Here is a 16,034-nt window from a genome sequence, read left to right as displayed (position 1 = left end):
ATTGCCTATATATCAGCATGCGGATTGAAATCTAAACCATATATAACAACATCTGTTGTGGCCAAATTTATCCCCAGGCCACATGTGGATAATAAGAATACAAATCAAGTTTTGTCCTAATTAGCACGGGCAATTGCTGCTCGACGATCAACCACCGGACCGAACCGTCCACTCTTTCAAATGTCTTGGGACAGAACTTGATGCGGAATTTGCACCCCGTCACCAGCACAGCCCACACACCAGCCGAGCAGGGAAAGCGACCGCGTCTTCACCGAGGTATTGTCCGCTTTGGGGATCGGGGATCGTGACCGCTCCCGGGGGTCCGCGCTTTGACGGCGCCCCGGGTGGAACCACCCATTCCACCCCTCACGGGTTTGCCCTTCAAAAGGCGCCTCGGTGAGAAGAGGTTATTGAGCCCCCCATTTAAGGCACAGACCTTTCCGCTGATTAGCCGATGTGGGACTAAATTCGGAGAACCCCCCGTAACACAGCCCCCCCAGCGGGAAGGTCCTGTGCCCGGGTCGGCTCCTTGCTGGATAGGCGGAGGGCTAGGCCCTTCCTCTAGCGCCAACTGTTGCTGGAAATTGGACCCGGGGGCGGCCGTCGGCTGAGGAGGAGGAGCTCCGGCGAACATTGGCGGGCGGCGATCCGTCGGCGAGCGGCGTCCTCCGTGGGGGGCCTGCAAGAAGCCGGTGGCCGGGCTTTTCCGGCGCCGGCCCTCCGATGCCTAAGTCAGAGGGGGGCTTAATTTTGGAGAAGAGAGAGGGACTGTATGTGAAGTTCGAAAAATCCCTTTGGGAGGAAGAAGCCTCCTCTCTTTTAGAGGGAGAAGCTCCCCTTTTATAGGAAGAGTGGCAGGGTTACCTGTGATGTGACTGGGCGAATTAATGGGTTACCGTCACGATTGGACGTGGGCGTGGAAGTAATGAGTTGCCGTGGATGGCCCGTTTCCATCATGGGAGGAGATGGCGTGCAGCCAGAGCTTGCTTGAGGCGCGCAGTGCAGTACATTCTTGGGAATGATGAGGCGTTGACAGTCATAGCAGAGTATGGTTCCTGATTAATATGTCGTGGCGTGGCCGGCAAGTAAAACATGGTGAGGTAAGGCTACTGCAGGGCATGGCCGCAGCATATAGACGACGAGGTCGGCCTTCTGAGGTCAGCTCAGCCTTCTGGTCTCGTCCTGCTGGTCTTAGCCTTCTGTGCTCGGCCTGCTGTGCTCGGCCTTCTGGTCTCAGCCTGTTATGCTCGGCCTTCTGTGCTCGGCCTTCTGGTCTCGGCCTGCTGTGCTCGGCCTTCTGTGCTCGGCCTGCTGTGCTCGGCCTTCTGGTCTCGGCCTGCTGTGCTCGGCCTTCTATGCTCGGACTGTTGTGCTCGGCCTTCTGTGCTCGGCCTTCTGTGCTCGGCAGCCTTCTGTGCTCGGCCTATGAGCTCGAGCACTTAGATGAGCTCGAGAGCGGAAGAGCCCGAGCACTTAGATGAGCTCGAGAGCGGAAGAGCCCGATCACTTAGAAGAGCTCGAGAGCGGAAGAGCCCGATCACTTAGATGAGCTCGAGAGCGGAAGAGCCCGAGCACTTAGATGAGCTCGAGAGCGGAAGAGCCCGATCACTTAGAAGAGCTCGAGAGCGGAAGATCTCGATCACTTAGGTGAGCTCGGGAGCGGAAGAGCCCGAGCACTTAGATGAGCTTGCATAAGCTCGGCCTGGATGAGCTCGATCTTGCTGACAGATTTGGGTGCTATAATTGTATTTGTGGGGTGGTCCATTTTTCCACCAACAGAACTCTATAGCCAAGTAATCCTCAAGTATATCGAGAAGTTTTGTCATCTTAAAAAATTTGAGAACATGGTGCCCATCCTTACATAAAATCTTGAGTATAGAATGCAGTAATGTTAGCTTGGCTGATGCCTCAGTGTGCATTTCATGGATAATTCGAGTTCGAATCGGGTCGGATTGGATGGTTGGATAAATGATTCAAAATTGGCTCAAAAAACAACGAATTGAGTCGGATCGTTCGAGATTCGGTAAATTCTAATTCGATTTGAAAAATAGAACGGGTCTAATTTGAGAATCCGATTCGGCTCCATGAGTTCTTAAAAGTATGTCGAATCATGTCTAAATAGGTCAGATCGGATTGGGTGAGGATCAACCCAATCTATTTATTTGAATACTCCGGTCATTTATTTTATTTTATTTTTTCGAAGCAACTGTAGCCCCACGTTCGCGAATAAAAACTCTCTCCTCGGGCTTTGTATGGTGACTTCCACCGAAGGTGGGTCCCTTATATTGCATGGAAGTCGAGGCGGGGCAGGGCAGGGCAGGGCAGGGCGAAGGTACGCTAAACTCCTTATCCACGTTTTCATCTTTATCTGAAGGAGCACTTTATTCGGAGTTGGGACCGGGCCATTCTCTAATTTAAACGTCCTCTTCGATGGTGGTGGGACGTGCCTCAGATCAAAAAACACTCTACCTTCGTCTTTTGAGGGAGACGTAAAAAAATAATTCGATCAGACTTTGGAGAGCCATAAGGCTGCCGTGAACGATTTCCCTTCTTACTTGTCTGATTTTTTTTCGCTTCCCTTTTACCACAAAACAACAAATTTGGATTCTTCCCCACGGAAACGGACGAATGCCATCCCTCCCTTAGACCTTCCGGGCTGCTATCTTGCGGGCCCGCATGGAGTTAAAGAGCGACCTTCTGATGATACATTTGGATTCCCATGCAAATACATCTAAAGCGCGCGAGCAGAACATCATCGATCTTTTTCTATCTTCCTGACCCCCTTGGATTCCCATGCAAATACATCTAAAGCGCGCGTAATTTCCCCATCTTTTGCGGTCTTCGTGCGCCATCCCGTTAACCATTGGCGGAAGGAAAGTACGAAAGTTGGAGGAGCAATTATAGATGGCAGGTCCAAGCTTACGAAATTTCTACCCGCGTGCTCAAAATATTGCCGCATTGTTTGCCGAACAAGGTGTCCCACTTCATGATGATCGACAGTGAGAGCCTTGTCTGCTTGCTGATATCGTCTCGTCAATATTGTAACGAATATTCAAATGCATATGAGCAGGTGCCCCATGCGGAGTTTGATTTAGCATCAAAGTTCATTTGAGTGCTAAGTTGACGGGGTGTTATTGGCATTTGCAGCGAAGCGGAAGCTGCCGCCTGCCTATAGAAAACTATGCAAAGCAGTAGGCATGCAGGGCCAGCCGTGGCTCTCCGTGCTGCCGTCTCGCACGCTGCACGCACAGTAGTTGCTGCCGAGCTTGGATCGCATCCGACCACGCATGTAATTAATTGGTCCCGTCCCATTACCGGCTGCATTGAATGCATTTGCTATTTGTGTCTGCACAATGATCATTTGGAGAAATTTTGCATTTATGTTGCAACAACTAGTTTTATGCACAACACGTCAAAGAGCTGACGACGGATAATAAATACTGCCCTCCCTTATGTCTCGATCGGCTGCCGATCAGGACGAAACTACAGCGTCGTGTACCAATCAAGGATACAGCTGGCCTCTCTTCATTGCTTGGGCTCGATCCAAGCTCAATTGAACCCAAATGGATCGATCTATTCGCCAAAAGTCCTTTTTCTGAAAATAAAAAAAAAAACTTGGAAAAAGTGGAGATCCAATCTATACTGGCGAGGAGATTAGTTAGGAACATGCAGGAATTGGCACAACAACAGGTCTTAAATGAATTTGGGTCAAATTCTGACAACAAAGGTTTGTCCTGATATATTTGAGCAATTGTGTTGCGCAAAATTGCCTGACCGCCTCATCTACAGAAATAAAAAAAAGCAAGAAAAACCACAAAAAAAGCATGAAAACTAATGATAGGTAATTACTCGAGTTGAATAAAGAGAAAACCATGCTTGTACCGCGCTCTCTTGAATATGAATTAAAAAAAAAGTTTTTGATTTCGGCAAAACTTTATGCTCTCTTTTGTGAGAGGCATATGGATATGGATCTACGTGCCGGTTCCACTTTTCAGCATGAGCTCGCTTGTGTTTTTCCCCCCCTTCTTTTTAGGGTTTAATTACCTTCCCCCAACTTGCACCCAGAGAGAGAGAGAGAGAGAGAGGGAGGGTTTCTTTATGGCAATAAATATGTAGCATAAAGAGGGCCACATATGACTTGGCACATGAAAACTATACTCCGTGTGAAGTGGTGTACATTTCGATCATTTTGATAAATGTTAATGTTTAGCACGTACTAAGCATATGAGTAAATATCTGCTTCCAAGGAAATCGAAGTGTCTCCCTAAGAAAGTATTTCAGAAGGGCATGCTGATAATAATACTTGAAAAATTAGGTCCTTCGAGTTCACGTTATATAGGGAGAAATTTTTAATATTTGCAGCATGGTCTAAATTCAAATACATCACATATGATTAGAAAAGAAAATTAACTGAAAACTAAAATAGCCTAGAATGCATATTGCCTTCGACATCACCGATATTCTTGATTAATCATCTAATTATATTTTTTGGTAATTTGACGCTAGAAGACTAGCTGGTCTACCTTGACATATTTTTTTACATTATAAAGCATGATTAGTTTGTCTTGTTGTAAGGTTTGTAATAATTTACACTGAAAATCTATAATAGGTTTAATTAGAAGAAATATTTCGGACAATATTTCTTTTCTTTTGAGCTAGTATATAGTCGAGGATCTTTCGTTGAAGCCAAGAAACCTCGAGCCAAAGTTCAAAACCTAGAATCCAACTCGAATTGGCTAGAAATTGAGTCAACTCAAAGTTAATGAAATTGGGTTCTAAGATCTTGAATTTTAATAGATTATACAAACCGGCATACAAGAAGATAACAATTTTGTACTATATTAAAACCATGAAATTACATCTAATGCTTCACTCTTTGAGTTTTAATTATAGTTAATTAACCAAATTCAGTGTCAGCTTAATGAGTTAACGAATATAACTACCGAGTTTTACAAATCAAAGGCAAGAGTTCATTTAAATTTACTGGGAACACAATCGCATGCAGCCAACCTGGCTATGCTTTCAGTCACCACGCAAATAAGTTCTTCAGCATTATCATAGACATTACTAATGGCCAAAATATTTGATCCTATTTGCCGACAGAGTAGAACTGTTGCAGGTTTGATCAATTACAAGCTTTCGTCACCCATAGTTCAATCGGGTATAATTCCCACTCCTACCGTCTTAATTTATATGTTAAACATTGAAACAATGCATTTACTCCAATTAGACATTGCTATGTGGCTTGTACGATCACCTTGTTTCAAAAGGAAGGGCAAAAGTTGCACTCATCAAGTTTTTTTTTCTTTTTTTTTTTGAAAAAAAAACAAACCCCATGCAGACACGGTCAGAAGGGGACATGCATGCATTAAAAATGTGGGAAAGTTTTGCAAGCAACAAAAGGACACCCAACTTTCAACGGATCGAAAGGAACAGAAACTCTAGTGATTAATCAACCCACGTCACTCCCATACAAGCCAGGTGGCCCAACACGGAGAGCTTGCAAATGGAGGTGCATAAAATAACTCATTAACCAGCTACTTATGCCCATTAGTTAAAGCGATCTCTTCACATTAATAATAGATGATTAAGGTGCAGAGCTTTCAATAATTAATACATAACTAGACTAACAGCAAATTAATCTAGTAAATGTTGCAAGAAGGGAAAGACAAAATTGCCAGAGCCTAAAAGCTATAATCATTAACATGAGAAATGGGATCAATAAAATGCAAGAAATCATTTGCTTGATAGCATTTTCAATAGGAATTCATTTGTATTATCTTTGAGTCTTCACATGGGTAGGCCAGATGGGTGCCTATTTTCTTGTATTATTTTTTTTTGATTTTATTGATTGCATTTATATCGATCATGTGCGTGTGAGCCGCAGTTGTATCAAAAAAAAAAAAAAAGTAATTCATTTGTGGGTATGGCTACCTACTTTTCTTTTTTTTTTTTTTGATTCTCCGTTGAAAAACCTGGTATAACCATTTTGTATCAACTGAGTTGAAGGGAATTGCCTCTTGGCCTTTTTTTACGTAAAAAAAAAACTTTTTTTCTTCAAGTCCTAAGATGAGGTTTAGGTCCACCTACTGGTGGTTAGAGATAGAGCGCATATTAACAACACCAACTCGCACAACTTGTTTGGAAGGGACTTATTGGAGACTTGAATTAGAAGAAAGGCAAAAGAGAAAAAAAAAAAAAAAACTAGAGCCTTGAGAGATGGACCCTTGTCATGCCGCTTTCAAGATAAGGGCTAGGGATGGCTTGCTCTTTCTTACAGTCTCACGTGCTAATATAGAATGTTGGGTTTGATGAAGATGATGTTTTGAAGGGGGAGAGAGAGAGAGAGAGAGAGAGAGGGAGGGAGGGAGCTAAAAAGAGAAAGAGTATAGTATTTAAAGAAAAAAAAATTGATCAGAGCATAGGGAGGAAAAAAAAAAGGGTCTTAAAAAATTTTAAATGGAGGGGTCTTTTTCTTCTGTATGTTATTGGGGGGTGTGGGTGATGTAAGAGCCCGATGAAAAGGGCTTGTTTGTAAGCCTCGGGATCGGTTTTGTCCCCATTTTGGGAGGGATTTCTCTCAGCCGATCGGCTTTGAATTCATGGTATCCTGCTCCCCACGAGGAGCACAGCGCCACCTCTTCAGGGCTCTCGCTCTCAGGTAATCCTTTGTTTTTTTTAATTAAAAAAAATAAAATCTCGGTCTCTATCTCCTCTAATTCCATCAATTTCCGGTGGTTCAGAAAGAAACTTTTTTGAGTTATTTATGTGATACCAAAATCCCATCGTTTTCTTCTTCTTATTCTCTTTGTTTGTCAGATTTAACTTTTGTGTCTGTTGGGTGCAACTAACTTTTTTGCTGATGACGAGCTCGAAGTTTTTTTTTTGTTGTTCTCAAGCTGATTTTTGTTGGGTCTTTAACTTTTTCCCCTCTTCTTTTCATGGATTTTGGGAAGTTGGGTTTGTGTTTGTGAAGTTTTATTGGAGGTCTAGGACAGATATAATTTTTTGTGTGGCTACGATTTTTGGGCGCCTTGGGGTTCTGGAATTTCAGGAGCGATGACAAGTTGAAAGGTATTAAAGGAGTGAAATTTTTGTATCGGTTTTGGATTTTGCAAGTGCAGGTAAGAGTTTTTCTTTATATATCTGATTGTTCATGAAAAAAACCCTTTTCGTTACACACGCTACAACGACCAGGATCATGAAAAAAGGAAACAACTGAGAGGGTCGGTGGATTTCTTTTTTGGCTTCTTCCCTGAGCATCGGCATCAAGCAGATAGCTTTCTGTTCTGAAAACTTGGAACCTAGGTTGCTCTAAATAGTTTTTGGTGATTTCCTTATTTTCATCTTTTAGAAAAAAGTTTGTGAGCTTATCCCATGTAACATTTCCAACTTTTTTAGGAGCTACCTGGAGACACATATAAACAGTAGTTTGATGATGTTATTATTATTATTATTTTAATAGTTCTGATCGGCATCGTCAGGTTTTTGGTCCTTCATGTAGTGGTATCCGTTGGGGGAAGTCGTTGCTGTAGGCCAACTTATGATTTATGAATGGCCTCTACTTTTTCTCTCTATTATCCTGGAATCTTTTGTTTTTTAAGAAAAAAGATGATCTGTTCTCTTCTATCCCATAACAATAAGCTGATGTCTTCCCTACCTACTTCCTTGTGGTCTTACCTGCACCGTATGATTCATCATCTTCTCTCTAGTTTGTATTCTTGCCAGCTTTTCAAACTTCTGCTTTCTGTCCTTGCCGCTAACTTTTTATTTGTGCTGATGATTTCTTGCAGCCATATCATTTATAAGCAAAGGGCTTCTTTATGGGGACCATCTGCTTGAGTCTCCATCACCACAATAGCCAGAAAAGAATATATAGGTTGTAATGCTTCACCATTGTACTTGTTCCGTTTGTACAGTTTGTAAATTTCTCAGACGTCTCAAAATCAAGGAAGAGGGTAATGGCCGCTTACTACTCCAGCTCTACCAACCAAAGGGATGTCACGCCAACCTTCTATACAAGGGACCCAGGACATGCATCATATCCTGAGTCCTCAAGTACAAGCAACATGATTTATCCAAACTATTCTTCTGTTCCATATTCAGACAAAATGGCTGGCAATAACCAATCCCAACAGAACGGCATGGACCTTCCTGTTCCTTCCTCTATGATATCGCATGACTCATCTACAGGGGGAGCTGGCTTTGCATCACATCTTGGTGAGCGCTCTTACAATGCTTTGAATGATGGAAGGGATGAGGTATTGTTCATGCAAACAATTGACAGGTCACTGACTGGAGTTAGCGATCTGGTCTGCAGTTCAGTTGCTGATGATCCCCATATGAGGGTTCATACTCAGTTGGGCATTTTAAATGGTCAGAACGTGTCATTGCATCAGTCAAATGTTTCGACCGCACAATGCCAAGGGTTATCTCTCAGCCTTAGCACAGAGATTCCGGTGCCTTCATTTCAGTTCCAGCCTGCAAACTCAGACATCTCAATTTTAAGTACTCATCAGTCAAATTCGGGAGATGGCAGGGCATTTAGAGATGATAACTCTAGATACAAACTTATGCATTCAAATGCCTCTCCATATGGCCTCTCGAGTATCACAAGCACAATTTCAAGTTCTAGATATCTCAAGGTGGCACGGCAGTTGCTTGATGAAGTTGTTAGTGTTCGGAAGGCTTTGAAGCAGGAAACAGACAAAACTCAAAGTTTAGATAATTCTGGTGGCACTGCAGAGTGCAAAGATAGTGATGAAGTATCGAAGTATGATGGGATGTCTTTAAATCCTCAAGAGTCCAATGTTCAATCACCTACTGAACTCTCACCGTCTGAAAGACAGGGCCTGCAAAACAAGATGACGGAGCTTCTGGCAATGTTGGATGAGGTGCAAACTCATTTACTTCTTAATTTTAGCTCTTTAATGGCAATGTACTATAATATACCAAGTTAAAGTAAGTTAATGGTCAGAAATATATGTGCAAATAAAATTTTGAATTTTCCAACATCAGTAGATTAGATCAGCATCTCTCTATGTCATAAATGTCATCTTGGTTGTAATTGATTTGCTTAATTGTATTCAAATGCAATCTTTTACCTACTTCTTTAACAGTACTTTTTTATCTGTGATAAAGCTGAAAAAGGAATTTAGGTGCATGTTATTTAGCGTATAACTTACACTCAGTTATGTAAACATATCTGCTAACTTCTTCAAGCTAGAAGAAGGGAAAGTTATTTATGAATTTTGATTCCTATACAGAACATGCATTGCTTTAATGTCTATTCCCCTTGAGTCATCCAATTCATTATTAGAAAACAAATTATATATGCTTAATAGTGAATCAAAATCCTTTTCTACTTTTTCTCTTTTGATTCCTTCTCCTTTATCGTTTGACGACAAGAAATAGTTCTGTACAGGCAATTTTTATGAGCTTTTTGCTTCCTTGAAGATTGGATAGTTGCTGGTTAGGTAATCCACAATTTTGTAATACCGTGCATTTGCATGTGACATTGTCCATCTAGTGAATTGCAGCAGAAGTTGGAAAAATAGCATTTTGGTCGTTCTCCTCTATCCATTTCTTTACCACATCTGTCTCAGTTTTAGTACATTTGTCATGCTCTGTATTTACATGCATATAATTTTTTTGAAGGATGAGCTCGAGTAGAAGGTTGGTGGAGGTTATGGATATCTAGGGTTTTACAGGTTTCAAAGGTTTTCTCCCCATAATAACTCTTTATCGAGTGTTTGTTTTCTGTCTGAATTTGAAAGTATTCTTTGGCCTCTGGGTACATATGAATTGTCTTCATAGGCGAACGATTGACCCTTTAATCCCTGCATTAGGATATCTGTCTAATGCCTCCCTTCGTAGATAACAGTAGGCTTAGCAGACTACTATGTTGCTTGCCATGATAATCAAGGCTGTAATTATATTAGTAATTACTGCTAAAAAAAAGGTGAGATTATATTGGATGCCCTCTTCTGAGAGAAATTACGCAATGTCATGGTTGAAGCAGTGAAATTGTTTTCTAAACCTCATCTCTTCATCTTTTGGAGGTAAGCGAAGCAGTAGGTGGGTTGCTGCAGCTTGGTATATAAGCTGTCATAGACCATAACCATCTCCTAAGTCATCTCTTCCTGACCTGTAATAGTGACATATTTGAGGTAAGATCACTGGAAACAAACAGTCAAGAATGAGATAGGATAAATAAGGTGCGCAGGAGCTAGTAAAGTCTAACATGCATCACAAATGCAACTATTTAGTTTTAATATCTTGTTAGAAATATATCCAAGTCTAGCTGAAGAGATGGAGAAGGGCTCAGAGGATGGATGAGATAAAAATAGAAATGGGAGAGAATTTTAAAATAGATACGAATGACGATTTGGATATCAGAAGCAGGAGGGAAAAAAGAGATGTAAAGGATAAAAAAGGGAAAGGTCCTGCACCGAATGCAAGACCAGTAAAGTTGAAATTTGATGAAAGAACACTGTGATTATTTTATTGGTTAAATTTATAATAAGATTCTTGAGTAAAGGAGAATCTAGATGGAGTAACTTTTGCTACTAACTAAATGCGTACAAGTGCAGTGTTTTTCTAAGGTGGTCAAAATCAAACTTATGAACCATGGCAAATTAATTCAAGAGGCAGCACGATAAATGTTAGAGTAATTAAATTATGATCTTGAAAGCCAAATGGAGTCTATGCCATGAACCTTTCAACCATTGAAGGTTTATCTAGTAGTTGGAGTCTGTGATATATACCTTGAGGAGTAATGTGACGGAGTCACCATGATAATGAAAGAAATACTCAGGTGATCCATGTTTAGTGGTATATATGGTTCGGAAATACCAACATAGAGGCCACGATGACTTGATCCCTCACAATCTATCTCAACTTATATGATACGAAGTAATCCTTGCGATGTCCTAGATCTTATGATTGAAAAGCAGAAAGTAATCCTTTCACCATGTCCTTGAACTTGAGATATTGACAACTTGGTCAGTTGAACCCTTCATCTGCTTTTAATTGTCAATAATTTCAAAATATTTTTTACAGGGAGCTGAACTAGACACTAAAAGCTCCCGTTATGGTTCCATGAAAGATGTGGCTATATTATATCTGAATATAGGAATTGCGTAAAAACCATATTGTAAATCCAATCGAACTCCTTAAATCAGATTTGAAAGTAGTCTTGAATGTAAAGAGAACCTAAAAGTAACCAAAAGAAGGCTTATTGATGGGCCCATCTATGCTGAGGTTTGTGTTTTATTATATAGATGTGCTAGAACAGACCTCTAAATTTTCAAAAGAAGCTCCTTGTTACTTCTATTCTATGCACCCATAGTTTATATAAATTAGGTAATAAACATTAGGTACTTTTTTGCTATGCTTGGCCAGTTGCTGCCTTGGACCCTTGGTTCATGTTTTTTTTTTAATTTTCATTTTTTAATTTTCTAGAATATTGTTTTTAGCATGTTTGGTTTGAGATAAACATTATGATAATGCAATTGAAGTGTGTGATATGAGAGTAGTATTAATGCATTATATTTTCTTGGTATTAAGTGTTCTGAAGAATTAAGGACTTAGAATTTTTTTGGAGAAAAGTTTTAATACAACTTAGAAATATGATAATTATTCACTTAGAAACATTCATATGATTTTGTGTGTTAAAAATGACTACTACAGTTTACTTATCTGGGAGAATTGAAAAACCCACAATGATCCACAACCTTTAAAACTATATAAATCACTTATGACGTAGAAGACTTAATATGATCTATTTTTTGCCAATCTTGTAAGAAAAAATTCTATGGAAAACAATTATGGATAAATAAGAGAAGGATCAAGTAGTTTTTATATAATTCTTTGGTGATAAAAATGTTAATAAATGATAAATGGTTTTCAAATGATATTTTTGTGAAGATACTGACTGCTAATTTATTTGCCTACAGACCTCAGTTTATCTTTGCCTGAACTTAATTTTCCCTCCATTAAACTGCAGGTTGATAGGAGATATAAACAGTATTACTATCAGATGCAAATAGTAGTGTCATCTTTTGATGTAGTAGCGGGCTGTGAGGCTGCTAAACCATACACTGCACTTGCCCTTCAAACAATTTCTAGACAGTTTCGCCGTCTGAGAGATGCTATTAATGGTCAGATTCGAGCTACTCGAAAGAGCCTTGGAGAGCAAGACAATTCAAGTAGTAAGGGTGTTGGAATATCTCGCCTAAAATACATAGATCAGCAACTTAGGCAACAGAGGGCAATGCAACATCTTGGCATGGTTCAGCACAATGCTTGGAGACCGCAGAGGGGGCTACCAGAGACCTCTGTTTCAATACTACGTGCTTGGTTGTTTGAGCACTTTCTTCATCCGTAAGTTCTCTTAGAAACCTTTATTTTGTTTCCTCTTGATAGTTTAGTTTCTCATGTTTCTTTTTCTTAGTGTTTTTGTATACTATTTTCTCCAGTTACCCGAAGGATTCTGAGAAGTTAATGCTGGCAAGACAGACAGGCCTAACAAAGAGCCAGGTATGCTATTTATTTATTTGTTTGTTTATGTTTAAAAGAAGTTTAGGTATAGCAGGGGAATTACTAGAAGGGAAAATGGAGCTTTTTAGTTACACAAATGTTGCTAAATATTTGCGTATCAGGACTGCATGTTAAAGTCATAGACCTGATTTTATTTAACACCATACATTGCTTTAAAATATTTTCTACAATCAGAAATTACAAAAGAGGGGCAGGGACCATACACTCAACTGTATTGATCATTGGACTTGCATAGTTGATGATTCATGGCCGGACGCAAACAATTATGAGTGAACTCATTTGGGATCCAACTCAAACATTAACATTTTACTTCCAACTTACTCTAGGGCTGGAATTCGGCACGGCTGGGCCAGTCCATAGTGTTGCCCGAGATTGGCCCGAATTTTTTTTGGGGCTCTAGGCTGGGCTTAGGCCCGAAATTTCTTTCAAATCCCTACCCGAGCCCCGCCTTGCCTCAAAGTCCAATCGAGCACCCAAATAGGCCTGTTTAAGCCAGAAGGCTGGGCCTGACCTGAATTGGCCTCACTAACCTGAAATTCTTGGCCCAACTGGCCGAAAATGCTTGGCCCAACCCAAAAGACTCCCAGCGGAAGATCCTAATAATGAATTTGGCCCAACATCGATCTCGGGTTTTGGGTTTCAAGGCAGGCTCAGCTAGGCCAACCCCGGTCTAGAATTTATTGAGGCCCTTTTTTCAGGCCCAAGCCTGACCAAAACATTCTCGGACTTGGCCCAATGCCTGACTGGAAGCTGGCTGGGCCTGATGGGCCTTAGGCCAGCCCGGGGCCATTTCCAGCTTTAGCTCACTGCCAAATTCCTTTGACAATTGAATTTGAATTCTAAACTTTGATGGGTCTGTGCACTCGTGATGGTATATGATCAGACCCTATTAATCTAATAATTATAATTCTGTGACATCAACAAGAAATGCATGATATCTGTATGCATCTGCCTTGTTAAACCCCCGGCTTTATATTGACAGTATATTTTCGTGCTAGTGGAATCGAGTAGTCCCAGGAAAATTTGTTTGATGCCCTTTGTTTATGGACAGTTAGTTCTATTTTCATGCAGATCTCAAACTGGTTCATAAATGCTCGCGTTCGCCTGTGGAAGCCTATGATTGAGGAGATGTACAAAGAAGAGATTGGTGAAACTGAGATGGACTCAAACTCTTCATCGGAGAATGTACCCAAAAGTAAAGATGAGACTGGATCCTCTGAGGAGAGGGAACGCTCAAAAAGTCCTGCAACTGAAAGATGTCACATGAGCCAGCTTGATGAATCTTTTAAATCGGGCATCTCTGACATGGATATGGGCGAGACAGCTGCTGGGTTTCAGAATGAGGCAAATGCGGATGACACATTCATGAATCTCATGCTAAAGGATCAACGACCCGTTGGAGGGGACTGTGGTCTCCTCCATGATGCTATAGCCCAGAGATCTGATGGAAGTGGGAGGTTTTCAGCTTATCAGATGGCTGAGTTGGGGATGTACGGGAATGGCGGGGTGTCTCTCACATTGGGTTTGCAGTATTGTGATGGCGGTCTTCCTGTATCAAACAGTCAGAAGGGCTACCTAAGGGTGGGAGGGCAAGATGCATACAGCACTGCTCCTCCCCTTGAGGCTGATGCGGCAGATTATGATTGTACAAATCTGATGGACCCGCGCCACAGGTTTGGACCATCACCTTTGCTGCATGATTTTGTTGCTTGAGCACTCTTAGCAGAAGGAGATGGTGGTATCTCAAACTTGTGATGTGGGAATAACATGTCTAAAGAAGCTTGATGTTTCTGCTGTAATTGTTGGAGAATGAAGCAATCGCATGTAATAAAATGGAACATAAGTGAGATGGGTGGGATAAATAGTTTAGCATGTAAAGATAGAAGAAACATGTAAAATTTTATTCATTTTCATCCTGCTAAAGGTAAGATCTAATGTAGTTCTTGTTGGAGTTTTAATTTATAAAAAGATTTAAATTTTAAAAATAAAATCGATCTTATCTTCTATCTGTTAGTTGTTTTAAAGGTTTTAAAACTTTTTCCATTTTGATCCCACTTCGGATATGTGAAAGCAAATCTTTTTTCGTTAAATGGAGAGTCTTCTGCAGGAAACCGAAGTCGGGCTTTGAGGCAAGCGGGGTGGTGCTGGGGACCGCACGCGCGCTCGGCTCAAATGCTGCTTTTAAGATAGAGAAAGGATCTAAGACAAAAAGTTTGAGGTTGTTGGCTTGAAGTACTCTTCTTTTTAAGTTATTTCTCGCAATGGACATCGGTAGATGATTTGTTGACACTTGTTGAAATGATGAAAGGGAGATGGTGAGAAATGAGAAAGGAGGAAAGCTTATCTGGCAGTTGTCGGACCCTAAATATTATTAACGGTATTTGACTTTAGATTCAGCGGTTTGATACATTGTATAACTATATTATGTATATGTAGCCATAGACTTGCATGGCCATCGTTTATTTTTGTATTACTATTAGATTTAGGTATATATTTTTCAGCCCAACTTAGATTCTCTCTCTCTCTCTCTCTCTCGCAAGGTGTTAATATTGATTTATGCCAATAGCGTAAAATCATGGGCTTTCAGATGCCATTGTGACAGCCTACAACAACTAATGACCAATTAAACATAGTAAGGATTCTATGGTTTAGAAGACATGGTTTATAGAGTCATTTGGCTTCATAATATCCAGTTATTGTTTTTGCCTAAGATATATAGTGCTAATTATCCACGAGCACGTCTTTAGCCATAAATTTCTTCTAAAGGCAAGTCATGATGAAAGGGGTGCCAAAATTGGAGCAAAACTTTATTGGTGATATGTAATGATCTACAACAGTTGAGTTTACCTGTTATCTCAATCCATCCTCAATGTCATCGCCCACGGTATGTGTCAAATTTGTCAGTAGAAATATACGCACTATAGGAATAATGGTCAATTCCGACTGTTATTCGCCGACTCTAGGAAGAAACGTTTTCTACCGTTGGTAAGTAGTGTACCGCGCTAAAATTTGTCGCCCATGCATTCGAGAGAGCTAGCTGACTTCAAATTTCCTGTGTAGCTGTGCGCCAATGAATTTTATACTGATCCCCAATCATGAATGCTGATCGCTTGCTCTATCACTAGAGTTGGGCAACGGGCCGTGCCGGGCCGGCCCGGCCCAGGCCCCCCGGGCCAAAACTCTAAACGGGCCGTGCCTGGCACGGCCCGCTTATGAAGCGGGCCGTGCCTGGCACGGCCCGTGAGGCACGGAAGGCAAGCCCGGCCCGGCCCCCGGCCCCTCTATTGGTGGGCCGGGCCGGGCACGGCACGGCACGGGCCGTGCCAGGCACGGCCCGTAACGGGCGGTAACGGGCCGTGCCAGGCACGGCCCGCAACGTCTCTAAACGGGCCGTGCCTGGCACGGCCCGTAACGGCTCCAGACGGGCCGTGCCTGGCACGGCCCGTCTGGAGAGGGGGGAAGAAAATAGCCGT

At 41.5% G+C, this 16,034-nt stretch overlaps 1 protein-coding gene across 2 annotated transcripts; it reads left to right on the top strand.

Moving 5' to 3' along the window:
- Positions 1–6,406: 6,406 nt before the first annotated feature.
- LOC103712015 (BEL1-like homeodomain protein 7) lies at positions 6,407–14,569 on the top strand. Of its 2 annotated transcripts, none has more exons than XM_008798377.4 (5): positions 6,407–6,661; positions 7,794–8,894; positions 12,008–12,384; positions 12,480–12,540; positions 13,633–14,569. In XM_008798377.4, the coding sequence occupies exons 2-5, from the start codon at positions 7,962–7,964 to the stop codon at positions 14,272–14,274; spliced, it is 2,013 nt and encodes a 670-aa protein (XP_008796599.2). In that variant the 5' UTR covers positions 6,407–6,661; positions 7,794–7,961; the 3' UTR covers positions 14,275–14,569. The 2 variants fall into 2 exon arrangements, with proteins under 2 accessions (XP_008796599.2, XP_008796600.2); XM_008798378.4 differs by lacking the exon at positions 6,407–6,661 and having other exon boundaries at positions 8,095–8,220; positions 8,321–8,894.
- Positions 14,570–16,034: the final 1,465 nt, after the last annotated feature.

Source organism: Phoenix dactylifera, unplaced genomic scaffold (assembly GCF_009389715.1).
Source record: "Phoenix dactylifera cultivar Barhee BC4 unplaced genomic scaffold, palm_55x_up_171113_PBpolish2nd_filt_p 000204F, whole genome shotgun sequence".
NCBI classification, from domain to species: Eukaryota; Viridiplantae; Streptophyta; class Magnoliopsida; order Arecales; family Arecaceae; genus Phoenix; species Phoenix dactylifera.
Note: the sequence above shows the minus strand (reverse complement) of the source record. Positions and strands in the feature narration are given on the sequence as shown.